Raw genomic sequence first — 22,785 nt, 5'->3', positions numbered from 1 at the left:
GTTACTCATATCATCATATTATAGAACCAAATTGAGGCTCAGATAACAAACAAAAATGACCCATCAATAAAACCCTGAGAAAATTCATAGAAAACAGCTGTAAAAACAGGAGATCAGACTGCACAGCAGACAATCTATATGGGATATTACAAAACAGGAGGCAAATCTTACAAATACCACCAATGTGAAGTCTAATGCCATGGCCTGTTTGAGCTGGTCCTGCCGGGGCTGCCCCATGAACCAGGGGTGAAGAGCAGAGCAGCTTTATATCAGCATGGCGAGAGAGGCAGGGTTAGAATCTCTCCAAGATTTGCTCTTTCCATCAGCTGGGAGGCAGCTGAGAATAAGCCAGAGCACCCTGATGACTGCACTGTCCCACATTAGAGGCGGTGCTGGCACTCGTCCAGTCTCACAACCAGGGAGGCACAAATCTATTTATATAAACACTTGCCTCCATTTGACTGTGTCAACTGCAGCTTATTTAAACAAGAGAACAGAGATCAGTACACAGATAAATTAGTGAATTCATCTGAGGTTCTTAAACACTGAAGACATGATAACCACAAAAGACATAAGAACTGTAGACCAAAAAGCAAAGCAGTCCATTAGTAAGTTGAGTATTTCCAACTGCAAAATGTTTTGGTTTTATTTGCATGTTTTCTGTGAGCTCCCTATTGCAGAGTTAAGAGCAAAACAAACAAACAAAAAAAAAGCAGTTGTTAAAGCATCAAGGAAGAAGGGGGGAAAAAAGGATGTGGTTAAGAGTCATGGGAGAAGGTGGTGAAACATCACCCTGTTGGGAGATGATCTCTACGTGGCTTCTTATCTCTTTCATCACAAGTAAATCCATGGTCTAAAGGTTGATCATGAACCATCCGGAGGGCTCTAGGCAGGGACTGTAGACAGTGCTGGGAGCTGAGGGACCTCTCTGGGGAGTCCCGCAGAAGCATGAAAGAGAAGGGACAGGAGAGGCACAGAGAGCATGCTAGGAGGGGACAGGCCAGGCCACCCCCAGCCAGAACTCCAGGAGAGTATCGGTTACGAGGAGCTGCAAAATGCCAAATAAAAAAAAAAAAGGTGGAAGTACGGATACGGACTCACCGGTCAGGGGTTACTGAAGCCCAAGGGCTTGCTGGTGACACATACTCCTGTGCTACCTCGTTTAGGAACCAAAGAGCAGAGACATACATGCCCTCCCAAATCCCCATACTGAGACCCTAATTATAAAGTGATCGTGCCTCCTGATCAGGCCCATCACCTAACACCTAAAGGTGAAGAGAGCAGATTAAAACCAGACGAGGCAACCTGGACACAGGATTAATAAACAGTTTGTTGCCAACTGTGTGAAAAAGCACAACATTTTGAGGAGATAATGTCACAATGGTTGGCAGTAAAACATAGGATTTAGGTAAGAAATGTAATTCTGGTGTTGACTTTAAAGCACATTGTTAGAAGATTAGGGCTGTTTATTTAAGTCCTGTAAAATTTATAAAATACCCGTTCCATGTAAATAACACACATCGTTAACAAGCAGGACAAAATTTATAAAGACAATTATTTCAAGAAGATCCGAGAAGCAGAGAAAGTCAGGAACCCACAGAACAACAGAAACAAAATGGAGCAAAGTAATCATTCATTTCAATAACAGAGCGTGAGCAAAAGAAATCCTAAACCATCCAAATTAGGTCACCATCTCATCAGTACATCTAATGTACACAGTGTCAAAGAGGAAACTCTTACATGCTAACAAATTTAACACCTGAATTTTTGGTGGTGTCTCTTCTAGAGAAAAGATTGTGGCTATTCCTTGAGCACACTCCACCAATCATCCTTTTGCCTTGTCCTCACTTGTTTTCATATATTACTGCCCGAGTATGAGTAATGCCATGAGCATTCAAAGACAAATTAATGTGTTTCCTTTCTGCAAAACTTATACTTCATATAGAACAAGATAAATGCATGATGATACTGCACAGATTAATTCCCCAGACATCAGAATAACTGACAAAGCAAACAAAGATTGCTTTGTTGGGATAGTACATGAGTAAAATAAGGCAGAAACTGCTTTAAGTTATTGTGGCACCTTGGAGATAGCCAAGACGTTGCATCTTTGCTAAGATGCAAAGTAGTTTTTTGGCTCCAAAAGTCACAGCCAGTTGCAGCTAGCCATAAATGAACTGATCAAGGACAAAAGTAAAGAGAATAATTGACTGTTGATAAAATAAAAGCTAGAAATAATTAAAAGTTAGCAGAAGTAGGCATAATGTTGTGTGGTATATACAAGTTAACATTAAAACCATTATCAAATTAGTATCTAGAATGAAATTAAAACTTTTTTTTTAGAGCAATTATTGCTAAAAAATAAGAAAATTCAGTAACAGACAGTCAGGATGGGATTCAGTTCAATATTAAGATACCTGATTGTGAGCTCTAAAGGTTCTTTCATGTATTATACGAGCTTTGCTGACTGTAATAGGAGCGACCACACCTATATGGCACTGAAATTCTCCTATCAGTCCCAAATGTCCTCCTTTTTCTTCCATCATTCTCTAAGTAAAGATTGAACTATGTATGCATCCAGCTTTGACCAAATCATGAACTTTAATCAGGGTCATATCCACTGCCAGTTAATTGATTGTGAGGACCTTTTCCAAATAAGATTACCAGGGATATTCAAATGGGGGAAGGAGGAGGGAAAATTAAAACATTTTAGAGGATTATCTACAGGATTACCTGGGTATCTCCATTCTAATTATTTAGGACCACACAAACTGGTAAACGGTTGGGGTCTGTATCAGTCCTTCTCTTACAAAGATCAATAGTCTGAGGCCTTCAACTATCAGACCTCAACTGATGTTCGTGTTCTTGCCATTCAGTTTGAACTTCACTCAGATGATCTGAAGTCTTACAGGGGTTAAGATCACACATCTAATGGACATTTAAAATACAAAGCACTCGACTGGACACAAGTATTACTGTACTGGACTAGAAAGCATAGAGTACAAAAGTGTCAAAAACAACATTGCTCCATGTTGACATACTCTTAAAATTAAGGATGACATTCATCCCTATGTGAGGGAACTTCATTTGTGCACTGGAGATTATGTGGCATACAAAAATCTAATGCTGTCTTGCAAATTACAGATAAACTTCACCACAAGAGAAGCATGTTTGGCAGGCCAGGAACCCTCCCATCAGCCTGTCATCCATCCTCAGCAGAGGAGCATCCATTCCTGGCAGAGGATGGGGGTTTCTACTGAGTCCCTTTAAATATTAAAAATGCCTTATTATTTGCATTATATTCTAGGCAGTTCCAAGAACCATCTTGCCTATCATGCTACCCTGTTCTTGGTATTGACTTAAAAAAAGAAAAAGAAAGAAAAAAGAAGCATTTGCAGCACATTACTAAAATGATCAGACAATGGTGAACCTCATGAACATCCCAATACTGTTTATCACTTTCTGCCTCTTAGCAGCTACTTGACACAAAATAATTTACTGTCTTTGAAGTTCGTGGGTGAAGATTTGGCCCTAATATAGCTAAACATGACACTATGGCAGCTTTAAAAAAGACACAAAATTTGTTCACCACACATCACACATTTATGTATATTTGTGTGATTAACAGAAAAAAAAATGGAAACACTGAGAATGTGAGAAAGAAAAGGAATGTGGGAGACATTATATATCAGTATGCTCATATAGGTAAATATCTATTCATTAATCAGACAGAATGTGACAATGTGACAGAATTCAGAAATTCAGAATTAAAGGTGAGTCCCAACTGCTTATGCATAATCTCCAAGTACACAAGAGTGCAAAAGCAATTTTAAAAGTGTCTTTTAATTAAACATTGAAACTTCCATCTGAATGCACTGGGATACTTAACACAGGCTTTTCAAGAGGAGTGATACGTGTTTCAAAGAGTAAAGTCATACAGTTCAAAAGTGGCAAAATTCCAATGATAATATGATCTGCAAATCTTCCTCATCCACCTTTGGAGAAAAAATAGTTTTGAAAGGTGAAAGCATACTGAACAGATTAAAAACCACCTCAACAACCCCAAACCAACATTATAAGGTCTTTAGAATGAAGTAGTGAACACAACTATAGACAGTATAACAAGTATAGCCTTCATCACCAGCTCTTTCACCACAACATAGCAGAAAAGTTGGTCATCAAACTTGGTTTAATGAAAAAAGATGGTTCCCAAGGGAAAAGAAAAAAAATATTAACAGGAAAGTGAAAACACAGCTGCACTTGAACAATTAAAAAGCCACAAAGGAAAAATCAGCTACAAAAGCCTGATAAGTGACTTCGTGGCAGCTTTTGGGGGTGGGGGAAGAAGAAAAAGGTGGAAACTGTTTGCAGTCAGGTCAACAGAAGTTCCAAGGTTATTTTTCTTTGGTGTGAAAAGGTCTTTTCTTTGGTGACTGAAAAGGTCTCCCTGCTTTAAGTAAAACTCTTTTGATCAGTCAGTTTTTGACGGGGCAAATTTTAAGGGACTTTTGTTGAACAGGTTTCCGTTGATAGACCTCCTTAGTAGTAAGACATAAAAGTCAGTTTAGTTTATGCAAAAGTTAGTTAAGTGGTGATCTACGCTGTGGCTTGGCAAATCTTATCTTTGCAATAATGAAAAGGTTTCCAATAATAGAGTCCTTCCCATTGTACAGTTTTCCCACAAATCTTCCTCATTTTAGCTCTGTTATCTCTTTTCTAAGAGTTTGGAAAGTCCTTCAAGTCTTGCAGCACTTTTCTGCAACCAGCTAAAGCCAAAACAATTTCCTAAGCAGACCTAAAGTACAGCATTATCTCTCAGGCCAGAAAAAGGAACCAGGAATAGCTTAACTATTTACTTGCTGTATATATGACTTCCCAGCAGTTAAATCACAAGGTTCAAGAGGCTTATGTTGTATTTTCATTCATTTAAGGGGACCATTTTTAATTTTTTTTTACTTTTTAGGGGCAACATTTAGCTGCAGAAGAAAGCCAAGAGAGGACTTGCAAAGCCCTAGACCAAGGACGGGTTTCTTTACACCCAGCTCAAGCCTCGCACTGAAGTATCTCCAGCTTCTGGGTCCAATGGGCTCTGCACTCCAACACACTACAGCAGTAAGCACCCACCCGTTCTCAGGCCTCCCCAGGACAGCCAGACAGGGAGGCTGGTGCTCCCAGGTCTTCCAGGAACACCAGTAACGACCTGAAATGTGCACCGTAAGCTCCTGCTGCTTGCGTCAACATCTGGCCACAAATTCAGCCCTAATCTATCTCAGACAGCTGTTATGTCTGGCTATCATGAACAGTTCACAAATATACTCCAGGCAGGACATGAAATTCAGTGGACTGCTTTTTGGACAAAACCCAAATTAAAGCCCCACCAAGAAGAATAAGCAGAGGAAAGGAACTTAGAGGCTGTGTGAGACACTGATTGGTTTTGGCCCCACTTGAGAGCACTGAAGCAAGAAGGTGGTGAGGAAAGAATACAGTCACCGAGTCACTAGAAATTTAGAAACTGTGAAAGGAATTAGTTGCTCTGTACCAAAAGCAACAATCCAACTTCTCGGCTGACTAGCAAATTAGCAGCGAGAGGTGTAAAAGAAGCAGGAAGAGGAAACGAGCAGGAGAGAAGAAAGGCTGGTTAACCACCTTGGCTGGATGGACACACAGCCAAGACCTGGTTTACGGCTTCAGGGTTGTAAAGTTCCTATACTTCTGCCCCTGTCAGTTTGTTTCCTTAACACCACCAGGAGGTGATTTTTGTTCAACTGCATTATTTGATAATCCCAGTCTCTATGGTGGAGGAAATTGTGCAACACACCAATCTTCTTAGGCAACCTCTAGGTTTCAACAGCCGCAGAAGATACACAGGCCTTCAGTCATCGGTGTTTGGAAGCAAAAGCACTTGAAGATTATTAGATGAAAACCAAAAGGATTAAAAACACTCATCAAAACAAACAAACAAAAAATCACCAGAAAAAAATCTGTGTCTTAGATAGTAGCAAATACCAGCATTCTTCTGTACCTGATCAGGCTACTTTCGTGTTTTCTGGCAAGGGGTGTCCAAGGCGACCAGAGTAATACTCTCCCATCTCAATGTCTATGATCCTACCATTTTCCATTTACCAGTATGAGTGAAAGGTGCTGTGATGCTGTTCAATAAACCAACACAGATACTGACTGCAGAATGCATGCTCCTGATGCAAAGGTAAGTGAACTACAAAAGATGCTAAATATTAGACAGCTAAAGAACACTGCGCAAGAGTGCAGTACCAACAAAGATGACCCCAAACACTGCTACCCAACAGGCAAGGCGACAAAGCAAAGCCAACTGTCCTCTCATCCATTTCTTTTAAGTAGCTCACAAACTATTAAATACATAACCACCTTTTAAAACATACCAGTTTCTTTATTCTGGCACATGGAATTCATATGTTTCTTTATTTTGGCACATGGAAGGAATGAGGTAAGGGTGACTGATGAAGTCTCTCAGCAGCTTCAAATTCTGACCAGTGTTGATAGCACTGCAGACCACAACATCTGCAACATGAGCTATATCACTGTGCATAGAAGCTATTTGATGCAATATATCTCAGTTCTTGCAGAAGGATGACAAGCTTGCAACACCAGGAAAATATTCTCTTCAAAAATATTTTTGTTCCTTTTAATAAATCCTTGAATGCTATCCTAATAACGTATCTATACGTCTTTGTGCAGGATTGTGCTAACAAATAGTAGTCGCATTAACATGGGAAAAATTAAACCCACAAGTTGAACATTTCTTTCCTTACATGTTTTTTAATGAACTGCTGAAAAATTCTCTTCCTTATGTGCTCATCCCTAATAGAAATAGAGCAGGAACTCCAAGCATAATCATGCTCCCCCCTGAAGTAACATGGGAGTCTGTCATTCATTTAATACACTTTAGAAAAGAAGACCAGCTTGCTATGTCAAGAGAGGTAAATTGTTGTAGTTGCTTTCACAAAGAATACGCTCTTGCCTTTATCTACAGACTGCAAATAACTATCATGATATTTAAAGGAATGAGAAAATTGTATTACCTTTACTATTAATCCCTTTGAGTCAACCATCCATATCCTTTTGATAGCTGCATCTTTAGATACCCCTTCTTTTCCCATAGCCATAACAATGAGGTTTGCTATCCCCAGTGCAGCCTGAAGTAAAGAGAAGAAAAGTAGTGTATGAAACTAGAAATGAAAGAAATCCCCTGCTCACCTGTTTCCTCTACCTACTATTTTAGATAAGTTTCTTGATTTTATTTAAAAATAAAAATGAATAATTATTTTTTCATGAAGTAAACACTAATGAACTGTTGCTACCATTTGGTAATTAGAAACAATAATGTAGATAAATAGTGTAGAAAAATCTTAAATTATATATACAAATCATAGTATAGCTAAATATTAAGATGGCATTTACAGTGTGGAGAGCATAATAAATGTTTAAACTCTAATGAAAAATGCTAAAACTAACATTCATTCCACATAATCATCTCAGAATACACTAAATATTTTTTCTTCTTTGAAATTTCATTTATTAGATTTTTTGTAATTTAAACCAAAGAAAACCACACTTCATGCCAGAAAGTAAAATGCAGTCCTAAAAGGTTTTTGCTTTTATCTTTTTTTAAGATGTCCATCAAGAAGGTAAGCCTCCTTTTACCTACTGTTCATGTGTTTTGTAACTCTAGACTTGGCTGTGCTCCCAGTCAAAGCAGGGGTGAGAGAAATTCACTTATCAATATTTTGCTGAAACATGTATCATTCTTACTGGATTTTATAATGTTTCATCCAACAGATCAAATGTCATACAGGTACAGATTGAAAAACAGGCAACAAAATGAGCCAACAGACTAATTAGTATTTCTGATTACCAACTCATATACATATTTATGGGGTTGATTCTGTTTCTTATTCTTTATTATTCAGTGTCACTGAGAATCAAGTGAGAGTCCCCTTTTTCAGTTAAGAAGTAAGTAGTTTTATTAGGAATGAGCTCTCACAGCAGGGATAATTACCTCTTTCTAGCAGCAGGCACACTGACAATACTAACAAAAAAATGAACATTAGACCATGGATTCATCTGTCTGTTGAACGTGGAGCAAAAACAGGGAAGGAACTTCAGAGAGACAGACAGTCTTGATGTACAAAGGCATTGACATGCCAGATATGGATGCAAGTCATTCTGAAAACTACAGACCTGATCTCAGTAGCACCAAATATTGAATCAAATTAAAGATATCTGGACTACACAAAGCTGGATTAGTATATTGCACCTACAGGGGGGTTTGGTGACCACGAAAAATATTTTTCAGAAGCCTCCATGGGGTTGTAGTCTTCATACAAGAGATGACAGCTAGCCACACTTTAGGTAAGTGCAACCTTCACTTGTGTATCAGTGGCTCAGAAATTTATACTGAAAGATTAGAATCAAAAAATAACGTGCACAAAAATCTTCAGAAATGGATGATCTTGACATGCAGAATACTGGAAAACTATATTTAATGACAGGAAAAATCAAAGGGGCACTGCTTCTTACTACATAACACTGACTCTGGCAAATACATTTTATTTAATTTCTCTTCGGTGGCCTGATATATTTCCTCATCTTTCAAAAAAATTTTGTTTGTTTATATTGAGAGCAGTTCAATAATTTACAGCTGAAGAGCTAAAACCTGAGGTTTTAAAAAGAGCACAGAACTCTGCAAAATGTCTTATGAAAAATATGAGGCTTGACCAGATGATCAGAGATTTTTCTGTAAGTTTACATTTTAATTAAGAACCAACTTTCAGCAGGTGTTAGTGATCATTCTACCCATTTAATCTTCTTTTTAACTGGATACATATAACTTGATTAAATATTATGCAAAATCTTCAGAGTACAGTTTTTCCTGATGTATAAAAACACATACCTCTCCAGCTCCCTGGAACAACACTGTGTGATCTGATAACCTGTTCTTGGTGATACGCAGAGCTGCAAGAAGACCTGCAACAGCCACAGATGCAGTTCCTGAAATAAAAAAAAAAATAATATATTTAGTTATTCTGGAAACACTTACAAAGCATTACATTTTAAATAATTCCACAGCATCTTTCAGCTAAAAGATACAAATACTTAGGGTAGTAACAAAAAGTTCAGTGAAACTGGAGTTTGCTCTACTTTATTCTTACGGAAGTTAAATGTAAGCGAGAATATCTTCAGAGTAACATTAAATAAAATATAATTGATTGATTCTACTTGATGGGCATAATGGTTGGGGCATTCGAACTATTATGAAATATTCTGGTTATGACCCTTTTCAGAAGGAAAAGGTTTGAGAGCCAAGACAGAAGCGTTTTGAAGGACTCCAGATACTGAAAATTAAGATACTGGTCTCATTCTTCAGATAGATACACTTCAAATACATTAAAACACAAGACTAAAATAAAACTTTATTTCTCATGGTGAGGTTGTCAGAGTAGAAGAGCAAACTGTGAACATTTATGGAGAAGCTAAGCTAACTGAAAGAGTAAGACCAGCTTATTTAAGACACTGACTGTCCTACTGCGTCTGAAAGCCCGCAGGACTCCAGTCCATTGTGAAAGGGGTTCCAGCTTACTAGCATCTAAAACATTGGAAGTACCTTTTAAATCTATCTTTGAGTTATGCCACACAGGGAAAAAGGCTAACATTTAGTTTTATGATTTAGCCTGTGGAGCCCTTTCTTCTCCAAATCAGAACCACAAAGAATGAGATACCTGTCTGTCTTTGAATGGAAAGATTTTGGTCCTCATCATGAGAAACACCTATTAATAAAAAGTAGGGCAATAAAGGGATCTCAAGCAGGCATCTAACCCAAACCTGTGCACAATGGAAGGATCAACCATACCTCTGCGATTTCTGACAGATCTTTGTCTAACTTGTTCCTAACATCTTCTTTCAAATAGTGCTATGATCTCCTCAGCAAGCTATTCCATTGCTTCGATATACTTTTTATTGAAAATTTCAAATCTAAATCTAAATCTAAATCTGTTTTTTCTTCTTCTTGTTCTAAATGTTTTTTTCTTCTTCTGTTTTGGCCTCTTTTCTTATCTACCACTGGAAAACCTGTTCTTTTCTCTTTGCAATGAAACATGTATTATATTTGAAGACTAACGGTGTCCCAACCTGCTTTTGTTATGTGAAACAATCCCAATTCTTCCACTCTCTCAGAAAGTTACGTTTTCTAAAACACTTAGCGCTCATTTCTCTCCTCCAGCCTTTATCTATTCGTTTCTTATCTTTCTTGACTTGCAGCACCCAAATCTATACACAACACTGCAGCTGAATCATTAGCACTGTCGACTCTCGCTGTCAGATTCTGTCATGCTGAAGAAAGTTGTATTTAGTCACCAGGACCTGACACCTGGCTTTTCTGATCCAAAGTCCAGTTACTCCTTCTCCCCAACAAAGCCTACTGGAGGGGGAAGGCCTTCTTTCATGGATTACTGACTTCAGGTAACAAGCTTGTATTTTTCACAAATGATCATTGTCATGAAAGCCCAGGCACAAGGTGGACCAAAAAAAGACAGTCAGGCTCCTTATTCCTGCAAGGAACTTGGATCCATTAAATACCAGAAAAAAACCTGACAAATCGCATCAGTTTTCAACAAGTTCATAGAACCCATAAAGACATCCTGCAGACAGGGATACAGTAGTGAGGTAGGTGATGCCAGCAGAAAAGTTGTGCTCGACGTGTTTTTAAAGGAGATTCCAAAGAACCGATAGCGGACAGCATTGATTTCAGCAGGACTGAAAAAGCTGTATCAGCCACTAACGATTAGGTATTGAAAGTGAAAAAATGGGTTTCAACAGTCTTTGAAGATTTATGATGTGTATCTGATTCAGAGAGAGCTGAACCACAGGGAGATGAACACAGGCCCTGAGATGTCCCCCTTGTTCAGTTCTGGGAATAGGAACCGAATTCTTCCTTCTCCAGGCAGTGGCTGCCATTGACTGACCCAAGGAAACCAAAGATGAGGCCATAAATGATTTTGAGAAGCCTGCAAGAACTTGCAAGGAGGAGATCTGCTGTCTCCTACAATTCTGTTCCTAATCACCACATCCCTAACTGCAATTGTCTACAAGCCACCTGGTTGCTCTTGAGAGGAGGATTCACATTGCTACTCATCTTCCCTTCAGAAGAAGTGTGAAATAGGTATGACCAGCCCTCCAAAAGTACTTGGCCCAGAATCTGCACATTGGACATTTGCCCTCAATGTGCAGCTCCCCTAAAGGATGTACTTTTGCTATTCACAAGTCTACTGTCTCATAAGCAAGGCAAAGTTTAAAGCTGAGATAGCAGTAACCTCTACATTAAACTCAAGGAGATGCTCAAAACAGGTATTCATACTGCAGGCACACAGACCATCAAGTTTCAAATACATGTAGCTAAGGAACTAAAACAACAGAAGTAATAAGAAGCTTGGTATTGGGTAAACCTCCCCTTAAAAGACATCATTTGGGTGTTGAAGGCTGGGTTTGTATCTGTGGTTTATAGTAGAATCATCTGAGTTTCATGAATGGTTACTTTTTAAAAAAATAAAAGGTAACCCTTAGTAAAATGTAAGAACACATTTTAAACTTGGAAAGTCCCTTAGAAAGTCACTTTTGGAAGTAAACCCACCTGAACAGTTCAAAAACATGTGCCTTTAGAACTAAAAAGTTTGTTACATGCTTTTGATTATGACTTTTCCCATCAATCATCAGAAATACAGGACACCTTGTTCTCAGCCCACTTAATGTTTAGACCATACAAATTTGTCATTTTTAGTTATTTAATAATTTTTATGGCGTGTTTTGAGAGCTGAGATCATCTACTCTCTTCTCCCTCATTTCTATATAAAAAAATCTAAAAAATGGTTCCTCTGAGGCATGGCTTTGGGAACAACAACCATCAGGCTGAGACACTTCCACCCCACAGTATCCAAGAGCTAGCTTGTTTCTTTCCCAGGTGAAATTAAGTCTTCCTCCAGCGAGTGCCAAATTGGCAAAGACCAAAAATGGCAAAAGAGAAAAGTCAGACCGCACTCTCAGTTTCCCTTGGTACTCTACCAAACAATCCTCATAACCGGCAATAAAAAAATCCCATCCTCTCATTGGATGCCAAATTCTTTCTTCTATTTTATATTACACAGCTGTGCTTGCAGGGGGGGAGGAAGCCTACATAACACGGCTTATTCCTAAGACCATCAGTCTGGTCTCCTGAAAAGGAAAGCTGAGCTGGAGCACTGTAAGGTCCTGTTTCCAGCCCCTGAAGACAGAAGTTGTGGCCACCGTAGCACCCTGCCCTCATCAGAGGACTTCTCAGAGAGCCAGGAAAGCTGCTCTTCAAGCTGCTTTCCGGTGACAGAGACAAAGTGAAACACTGTAAATTTATAATGAATGGAAATGCTGGGATCCTGCTTATCTTCATGGCTAATGTACTGTTGCTAAGTTTGCTAGCCAGAAAAATGGTCTATGATTAAGTATTACAAGTTGGGATACTTTTACAAACTCTATTACAATACCATCTTCTGTTTTAAGGAAAAAGAATAGAGAAATGAGTAAAATACTACATTGAATGTCAGTAACATTTTGCATTGATTATATACATGGGATGTGAGTTATCATTACCTGTATGTTCATCATGAGGGTGGTTCAGAACAAAGGCTATATATAATAGCAATACATAAAGGCTTAAATATTGCCTTTCTCACGAATCACGATTTGCACAGAACTGCTCTAAAAAATATTTTTAAAGTTTTTATTTTAAAATGGTTTTATTCAGCCGTTTGACTCTAAAAAGCATAATAACCCAGTTTATTAGATTGCTGAACCCACTATCACTGCTGCTGGCAGCGGCTGTCATCACTCCTCGTCACCAGCTTCCCTTATCCCTTGCTATTGAAAGGGGGGCACCGTCAGCGTGAATAGCCGATCTGTTTAACCGGAACTGCTCTGACTAACAGCATGACCTTAAATTTCACCCTGAATACTGACTCGAGTTTTTGAAAAGAATCAAAATGCAATTCACATCCATCTGCCAAAGCCTAACCACCTCTCGCGAACGTTACGAAGCAGAAACAGAATTTTGCTGCTTTTCTGACTGTCATCGCTATAGGAAGGAGAGAAATGGCTTTGCCTCCCTCTCCCACAGAGCACAGGTTAAATCCCTTGTGTGCAGAATAAGATAGACATTGTTCACGGATATGATTTTGAAAACCGATTCTATTTTCCCCAAATTTCTAGAAGAATAACCACAGCAAGATTAACAAAGGCTGTTTTTCTAAAGCAGTGTCAGCTGCTGTGACAGCAACACTTTGTTATAGTTTTCTAGGAAGGTGAGTTATATCTTGTAAAAATACGATAGATGTGAAATTTCAAAGTACACTATTCTTTATCAAGTCTTTGTTTTCTGTCTGAGATTCTTTAGCCTTACTTGTTACTGTAAACTGTACGAATGAGCATGAATATGTCAAAGGAAATCCTAGAGACCATGGCCTTTTGGGGTTGGCACATTATAAGTGCTTTGGAGCACAGAGTCTTCTTTCAGCAGATGCAACAATTAAAGAAAAAAAGGGGGAAAAAAGCCCCAAAACATGAGGAACGAGAACTTCATTTTTATTGGATGTAGTTTAATTTAAATTAGCAATAAATGGCTTACAGCACTGAAGCATTTGTCCATTATTTAACGTTTCACAAAATAAAACTTGTAATCAAGTATTAGGAGTTCCTTTATGTCATTTTCCCTACTTAAAAACCTAGCAAACAAGAAAAGGGGAGGAATTTCTGCAGCACATCCTAAAATCTGAGCTATTCATCTGGACTAAAAGATTAGGAAGCAGTAAAAGTATAATTCAGATTTTTCAATACACAGCATAATAGAAATCACATGTTAACACGGCCAGTCTTCCAAATAACACTGCGTAAAAAAAAGTAAGTCAATTCCCCTCTCCTACACTTACTGGGAAAAAAGGTGAGAGTAAAGATCCTATTCAAAAGGTGTAATCTCAGTTGCTAGTGAGGCAAATGCTATGGCTCTGGGTAGTTCAAAAAGACCCTCTTTTAAGAGACCCTCCTCCTTGGCGTGAACTGGCTTTTCAAAGCTTTGAATGCACGCTGCCCCGCTCTGCAGCTGCAGCAGGCAGGCAATGCAAAGAGGAGGAAAGGCTCTAGTGAAGGAGAAATGGAGCCTTTTTAAAAGAGCAACCATTTGGTGTATTTGAAAAGGGATACAGAGTCCCAGAAGCACCCCCAGGGTGGCTGAGGCTGGGGGATCATCTGGTGCAGCCCCCCTGCTCAAGCACAGCCACCTGGAGCCGGTTGCCCAGGAACATGGTGAGAATGGATTTCTTTTTTTAATCCATAATGAGCAAAAGTGAAACAGAAGAATACTTGTACATACACGCACTTGTATATACTCATACTTGTATATACACATGGAAAATTATACAAAAGCTACAGTGGGGGATTTACTTGAAAGCATACTGATTTCAGTGTAAAATTACCACTGAGTAACGGAGAGGTGATATCCTGAATATACTGGAAGAAAAATATGCTTCACATAACCCTACAGTATGTGTCTTACTAACTTTTTATTATTTTATTTTAAAAATCCCAATGTCTGTTCCACCTGGAAGCAAATGTCACTTCATATTATGAAAGAGGTTTTCTACAGTTTGCACATAATATCAGAATTTGAGATACACCATATCAACATATGACCTATTATATGCCATTCAACTTTGCATTTTTCAAATTCTTGGTCAGAGAAACAATTGGAAGCCCCATGCCCATCACAACCACAACAACAAACCCCAAACCTTCTTTACAATTTCATTTCAAGAACTGGAATTTCCAGGTACCAAACGTATCATTTCCGATGGTAATGTTAAAAAGAATTAAATCTTAAAAAGGAGAACGCTTATGACAGAGAAATTCTGATTTCTGAGAACTGCACTGACTTAATGTTAAATTGGTCATAACATAACTTCCAGGTGTAATTTTCCTAATTATTCAAATGGCAGTCTGCTGAACATTTAGCATATATTTTAAGTCAAACCACACATGTAAGAGAGAATAATAATCTTAAATTATATGTGCTCTACATTTTTATTTTAGGTCTGTTTCTTTTCATAAAATTTTGATGCAATTAAACAGCACAGCTGTTAAAAACTAATGACATCTAAGGTCATGATGGATACTGAAGTTAATTACAATCCAGTGCAATCTCTCCATGTAAATATTTTTGTTGGCATAAAATACAGGCTCTGTGTCCACAATGGGGGAAAGCATTGCAACTGTGGGCACAGTGAAATAGAGCTATAACACTAGAATAAAAACTTACAGTATTATACTGCATAGAGAAACACTTAATTTATGTAGATTGGCTTATATTGCAGAAGTTTGTCATTTTACATTGAGACAATTTTAAAGTACAGGGGTGGAGACAAAATCAAAACAATTGAAATAATTGAAATAATTGGCCTGCATAGAGGCAGCAAGGCTAGAGAAAATTATGCCACTATGTCAAATTTAGCCACATCAGCGATGACTACCACCAGCTACCACGTGATAAGCTTTGAGAGACCCATGTAAAACAAATGCATGGCTCCTAAGACGTGGAAACTTGCCTTAAGCCACTGACTGTGCTCGAATAGCAAACTCTTTGAACAGACACACCAAAACAAAGTCGGGTGCGTAAAGGGAGTGCCACGGCACCCTGCTCTGCCCCAGCTGGGTTTGACGAGGGGCAGGCAGGTACAGCCCGAGCCGATCTCACCCCTGAGCAGGATTTCAGGCACTGCAATCCTGGAGTTGTACCTAGGACTTCTTCTTTAACTGATCTTAAGAGATTTGTTCAACATCCCTGCAGCAGGGACGGGAACAGGTTAGTTTCTCCAAGGGGATTTTCAGCCTCCTAAACTGTGAATCCCAACCCTGCCTCCTTCCAGGGGTGATCAAGCAAAGAACATCTCCCACCCTGATAAACAGCTTTGTTTGGCAACAGAAGCCCCAGTCCTTCTTCTGACATCGGTCCATTTCCAGGCAGGGGTTAGAGAGAAGAAAACCCCCATATCTCATATCTTAAAGAAAATTCCACCCTGTCCTTATGACTCCTTCCTAAATATATTGGCAATGAGCAAAGCTAGCAATCTGATCTCATTCAGGTATTTCTAAATGTTGTGAAGCTTGACATTACAATGTTGATTAATATTTCTCCCATATAGGAAATTATGATCAAAAAAAACCCAATTTTGGAAAATGCTCTCTAATAGTTATAGACAACCAGATAAAAGTATTTGTTTTGAACCCAAGGCTTTCACTGATTTTCATTTCCAAAACCCATATTCCATATGTTTCAGAGAGGGGAAAAAAAAAAGCAGCGAGCTGATTTGTGGTTAGAATAAAAACAAACAAGAATACAAGGAAAAAAGTGAACATTTTCTCCCTAAAGCAACATTATTGATAAAGTGTTTGTAAAAAAATACTTTGAAAATATAAATACGAAGAAATTATCATAATCACAGAGGGGAAAAATTCACCACCCAGCCAAAAACCAATATGCTTTCTAGAATGATAAAATAAAAGCAATTTTATTATTCCAATACAGATTCATAGCAGCTGGTCAGAATCCTAGTCACCCTTGTTCCCAATTCCTTGAACACGGAGAGGGGACGTAGAAAAAGTTACAAAGCTTTTTCCAAAGTAAAGGATGTGACTGTGCTGTAGCAGAGATGGAGACAAAACTGTTTCCAGAAATTCTTGACTATTTCTATAGGTGACCCTTAATGGCCAATCTTTAGTGGTTTTATAAGATCAATGTTTTGGCAGACACTTTTCCAAATGTTCTGAAATGGCATCAGTTAGGGACATGCTGACACACTGCAAAGAGCTGTGAGCTAACAGAAGGCAACTGCATTTGTCCAAGCTACTACTTGCAAATGGGTATTCAGCTTGCCATATTTTCTTTATCTTTTCTAGTGTCTGGCAGGAGTCAGGATCGTACATTAGGTTTTTTTAGCTTTGAAGTACTTAAAGGTCCTCACTACATCACTAAGATATATAGGAATCCTTTGTCTGGATATCCTATGACAGTGAAAAAAGCCTCAAGCCCTTCCATGAAACATACTAAAGATTTCTTTCTATCCTTAAAGTAGCTTTGTCTTGACAAATATTTGGACTAGGAGGAACTATGTTTAAAATATCATGTAAGCACTATCTTCAGAAGATGATGGCAAATCACACGTAATGTGTTTATTTGCTTTTATTGGCCTGATGCTACTTGTCGGCTTTACCGCTCTAGGGGTAGAAAACAGAACTTTCATACAGAGAAGGCAACTCTCTCAAGTAGCCTGGGAAAAATCATGCCATTTAGAAACTGAAAATCTCTAAGGATTGCTAAAGAAGTTAGCACCAGCTATCCTCATTAAAGTTGTCAAGTGAAAGATCCTTAGGGTTTATAAAGCTGGAATAAAATGAGGGAGAAAAAAATCACTGGATCTATATTTAGGCTGTTGTTATTCCACTGCCACATTATAGGGGAAGATGGCATCTTACAAAAAAAAAAGATACTGAAGGTATTTATGGGGATATGATGACAAATGACAGAGATCCGAGCAGGATAAACGCATCTGCTTTCACCTCTTGGAAGCTATACAAGCATTAAAGATGGAGATCACTTAAAAGTCCCAGATACCATTTATGAAAATATCAAAAGACCCACAAACACAAATTAGATTGCAGAAACTGAGTAAATTAGAAGACTGCATGTGGCTGCACTTCTAAGGAAGACTGATAGCTGCTACAGCAGCTCAGCCAAAAGCCAAATGGATACCTTCCAACAGTTTTGAGCATGAAGACACCTCCTTCCAAGATGCACAAGAGAGAATGCATTGGTTTTAAAATGCATCTAGAGACACAGAAGACTTTCTCAGCTTAGTTTACCCATATTTGGTACACTTTTGCTGAAAAGCTTCCCTTCCATTTCTTTGAAACTACATTCTAGTTGAGTCTCTTTCTGATTTGGGGTGAGGACTTTTGTCCTGCAAGGAAAGAGAATTCCCTGTGGGAGCTGGGTCTCTAAACAACTAGGAAAACTTCCAGATGCTGTTTGGTCTGCTGTATTGGACTGTTGTAGCCATGGCTACACTCAGACCCTGCAGGGTAAGAAGCACCATGCTTCTTACAAAGGGAAGTGACATTTTACAATTAGTTTATTTCCCATCTGGGAGTTTGTCCTCCATAATTTGTTTCAGATGCAGGAGTAAAACTCAGTCGGGCTTGTAACAGAAGCATAGTTCATGTGGCTAGCCAAATCCCTAAGATCAGAAAGACAAGGGCTCCCTGAATCCACCATCATGCATTGAGTCCCTGAAATAAGACCTAGCTCCCAAGAATGACTCAAGAATGACTCCTGGAAAGCTCAAGCTCCTAATGCTTGGCTTAAAGTGTCACTGCAAACTGTTAGAAATGAAGACAGTTACACTCCCATTTTTGATCCTGTCACTGCTGAGGACCTCCATCTACCCAAGGAAACATGAGGGAGTAAGAGGCAGCTGGGTGCCCAGGGTCCTCCTTGGGTACCTCTCTCCAGCAGTTCGCCTGACTTGAGTCTCCTCACAAGGATGGGAGCCAGTGCACTTACTGCCCTAGAGGAAGTTATTTTCCAGTGCTCTTTTCCTGACAGGATATAAGGCAACCCAAGCAGCAGCATCCGCCACTTCAGCCCTGTTTGTCTTTCTTCTTGGGAGGGAAAGGACAAGATGCCCGTCTAGATTAAGCAGTGGGGGAATGCCCCTTGCTGATGTTTCCCATCCTAAATCTTTTCCTTTTGGCAGCTGCTACAAATGATTCAGATGGGAAAGCAGAGTCAGGGGGATAATTGCCCTCTAAAATTGAATGCAGCCCTGAGACTGCAAGGAAAATTAGAAGGATATTTAACTGAGTTGTCAGTTTAAGAACTGAAATACAGTTTGACGTTTATCAAGCAAGCTCTGTTGCATGGAGGAACAATGAAGCAGTTGTCACTGCAGCGACAAGAAAACTGAGGGAAGTACAGTCCAGGCTTGACTGTCGACATTTGCCCAAAGATCTGAAGTCAGTAACTTCTATGGGAAAGCCATTCACACACTAAACTATTAAAAAAAACCCTGAAGAGTGAACATCTAAATAAAGCATGAGGCATAAATGAGAGGGGAAAGGTTAAGAGCAAAGACAGCTCACCAGAAACCCATGCTGAGGAAACCCAAGGCAAAATGTGACCTGTACTGAACATCTTCAAATATCACAGGAAAGCTGACACTTTTTTTTCCCTCTGGTACATCAATTAAGACTCATTTTTCTGGCTTGTGAGCATCTCAAGAGTGAAGAGAAGAGAAAGAGTCTGTTACCTTGAATGTCATCATTGAAAGTGCAATACTTGTTACGGTACTTATGGAGGAGGCGGAATGCATTAGCATTAGCAAAATCCTCGAATTGAACGAGGCAGTTCATGCCATACCTAGAAAGACAAAAAATTGTGCATTATATTAAAAAAATACATAATTGTATATTAAAAAGCTATTAACATTTACAGTCAGATTTTGAATACAAGTATAATATGATTTATACATCTACTAACATGTTTCTGTTATATTCTTTATCTTTACGTTCATATAAATTATCTAGAAGGCATAATTAGACTACTAATACACTTTACTCAGTTCTAAGTTCAGAATAAAAGATCAGGGGAAAAAGCCTTCATGTCTCTGCAGACATCTCAACAGAAGTCTTCGCTGAGCAATTGGCTAGTGAGCAAAAAAAATTGGCCCCATAAGAAAGGTAGTAAAAGGGTAACATTCAGAATATGGATTTTATTTTATTATCATTATGCAGGTTAGCAGCATGGCATCACTCACAACGCAACACTCGACCATTCTTATTATAAAAGAGGTATTGATCAGAAACACGGTTAATCTAGACAAACGTTAAACATGTGAGAACACTTTAAGGAAGGAAAGTGATAGCTGCAAATTTGAGTCAAGTTACACTTGGCTAACATACACTAAAACTTTAGGTATACGCAGAAACGAGGTTATCTACACTTCTTACATCTACTGTTTCACTGGATTGGCAAAACTGATTTTCTGATACGAATACTAGATGTCTCTTAAACAGTATGCTAAGAATCAATGTTATTATTCTTTTCAATGTCTTCTCACCCTTGTAGCTAATGAAACAATTCAAATTGGCATTTCCTATAGTACTTTGAAATCTCTATATACTGTATTTTGAAAAGATAGTATGCAGTTGCAACAAATGAACAATTTCTGTTATTTAGTTGATATGACTATCTAAGTCAGTTCAACAGCAAGGGTAAGTAACTTCTGATGAACAATAAACTGTTGTACCACTGTTTGTGGTAACAGCCTCAAAGCTAATGCCAATCACTACATTTCTTGGAAACAGTTCACTGTGTTACCCTGCTGCCTTGGACTCACTGCATATCAAGGGTGCACTACCAACAGGGTGCAAACAACAGCATTTTTCTATTATAGGTAGGTGCCTATGTTGACTTCAACAGGCATAAGGCATCTCAAATACATCTAAAAATGATTGAAGAGAGGAACACAGGAGTATTTTTTCAAAAAAAATAAGGAAACTCCAGACTTCTGGCATTAGACTCATATGCCAATAGCTAATAAGTAAAAAATTGCCCTTGTGTGCCAATAAGGTTACTCCTAAAATGAAAGTTAATACTAAGTTAAATTAATTTAATATTACTCCTCTGCATCCTCCAGTCCTTAGATGCATTTCATAATAGTACTGTCTCTGGATTCCTTGCTTAACATTCCCACATGGCATTTTCAAATACTTTCATAAAAAAACCCAAACAAACAAACAAAAAAAACCCCACAAAACCCAAAAAACCCACCAAAGACATTTCTAGACAAAAACTATGTAAAGACTGAATTCAAGCACACAGCACATTGACAACAGGAAAAAAACCACATAACTTGAATACTATCAATCTCATATGGGGGGGGGAGAAGTAAACCATAAAGAGTTTAAAATATAGGGTTAGTACTAAACCTGTCTGTGCAAGTTTGGATCTGGAAATATCACATAAACATTATCCCACCCTGGAATAATATTACAACAAAAGTTCTCTTAAAAAAATGTTTTTAAACTTAAATAAACTTAATGGCAATTGGCACAGACTAAGGAACCATTTGATTAAAACTTCTAAAAAATTTTGCATTAAGGTGTTGCTATGAAATCATTACCACCAGGGTCTAAAAGGGCAAGATCTCAACAGCACACATCCTGTTTGAGCTGAAGGAGGTTTTTCCTTATCTGCTAACAACACAAATCCAAGAGAGACAGTCAAGCAGTTCCTGCGTCATCCAGAAAAGCAATATATATGTATACTAAGCAGTTCGGTATAAATAAACCGCCTGAATGTTAATTGAATTTTTCTTTAAACCATAGATGTGTTTGGCACCCACATTAAGCAAAGCCATCAATATAAAAAAAAGGACAAAAATTCCTGTGACTAAATTAATTTCCATGGAAATCACATATTTACAGCCATATTACAATTAGCCAAAACTACTGGGATTCCACTGGCAGGAACGGTAATCCCTGCTGAAAATAAATACATCTTCAGGTTTTATGGAAAAACCTGGACTTCTTCAGCAGCATAATGACAGGCAAATGTTGAGAAGAGAATTTGGCGAGTCAGTAATTCAGTACAGTAAATCACAACCGAGTTCAAATAAGAAACTGGAGCTACTTTTCAATAATTAATTTAAATTTCTAATCTGATTCAGTATCTGACATGAATTTCTGTGATTCCATAAGGGTCCAGGAACTGACAGTTGGATAATAATATGAAACTAATGAGATTAACACTCTGGAATCTTTGGTTAGAAGTGTTTCTTGGTTGTCATTAAGCCAATGTCTGTTTCTTTATTTTACCATCTATAACATTCCATTTTCTCATCTGCACTTGATTTTTCTCCATTTTCTTACCCATTGCCTTTGTAGACATGGATCAAAACTCCCTGTGAATTATATTAAATCAGTGTCCCTGTAGAAAACATCCTATCCTGGGCACACTATCCATACTAATTCTCTGAGTAAGATATCATGGCTGTTTAATTAAAATGGAAAAAATGCAGGCAGTCTAATTCTGGGCCTCTGAGATTTTGGTATTATAGCAGAAAAATTTCTAAGCAGCATTCTTATTCATTGCATGTGTTATACGTGACACCCAGGTAAAAACCTGAGACTTCAGAGACTTACATGACCAGTAAGTAGTACCTCATAAGATTCATGAAGTTTGAGGTCTATGTCCTCAAAAAAGTCTAATCAAATCCAGTCACTGTGTACCCATGATAGACAAGAAAATGATGCAGTGTTTCTCTGCTTGGAGTATTCCCGTTCTCAAAACCACTAACAGATGAGACATACAGATGAGGTAATACAAAATAGTTAACCTCTGGCATTCCAGAAAATCCCCTTTCAATAATGAATTGGCTACAAAGGTGCCACACGGTTCTGGAAGCAGTGACCACATCAAAACAGCCATCAATTCTTCTGTGACTTCCACATCTCACTATCGCAATCACTTACAGCAGAAAGTTGAGCCAAAACCTAAAATGATGTTCACAGCCAACAGCTCAGTTCCACTTTCCTTCCTGTATCACTCCGCAATAACCTTCCACCCCATCGCACTCTAATGGAAAGTTTTAGCTTGTGGATTCCTTGACAGTATAAAGGGAA

General features: G+C 38.4%; 1 protein-coding gene across 1 annotated transcript in view; it reads right to left on the bottom strand.

Moving 5' to 3' along the window:
* The window catches only part of ME1 (malic enzyme 1), a 189,318-nt gene that overhangs the window by 21,742 nt on the left and 144,791 nt on the right, over positions 1-22,785 (bottom strand). Inside the window, exons 7-9 of the mRNA XM_059831294.1 lie at positions 19,410-19,519; positions 8,930-9,027; positions 7,059-7,172 (exon numbers count right to left, since the gene is read on the bottom strand). Coding sequence (XP_059687277.1) covers positions 7,059-7,172; positions 8,930-9,027; positions 19,410-19,519 — 322 coding nt within the window. The remainder of the gene's footprint in view (positions 1-7,058; positions 7,173-8,929; positions 9,028-19,409; positions 19,520-22,785) is intronic.

This window comes from Gavia stellata, chromosome 2, assembly GCF_030936135.1.
Source record: "Gavia stellata isolate bGavSte3 chromosome 2, bGavSte3.hap2, whole genome shotgun sequence".
Classification (NCBI taxonomy): domain Eukaryota; kingdom Metazoa; phylum Chordata; class Aves; order Gaviiformes; family Gaviidae; genus Gavia; species Gavia stellata.
The sequence above is the reverse complement of the archived record's forward strand: the minus strand, read 5'-3'. Positions and strand labels throughout refer to the sequence as shown.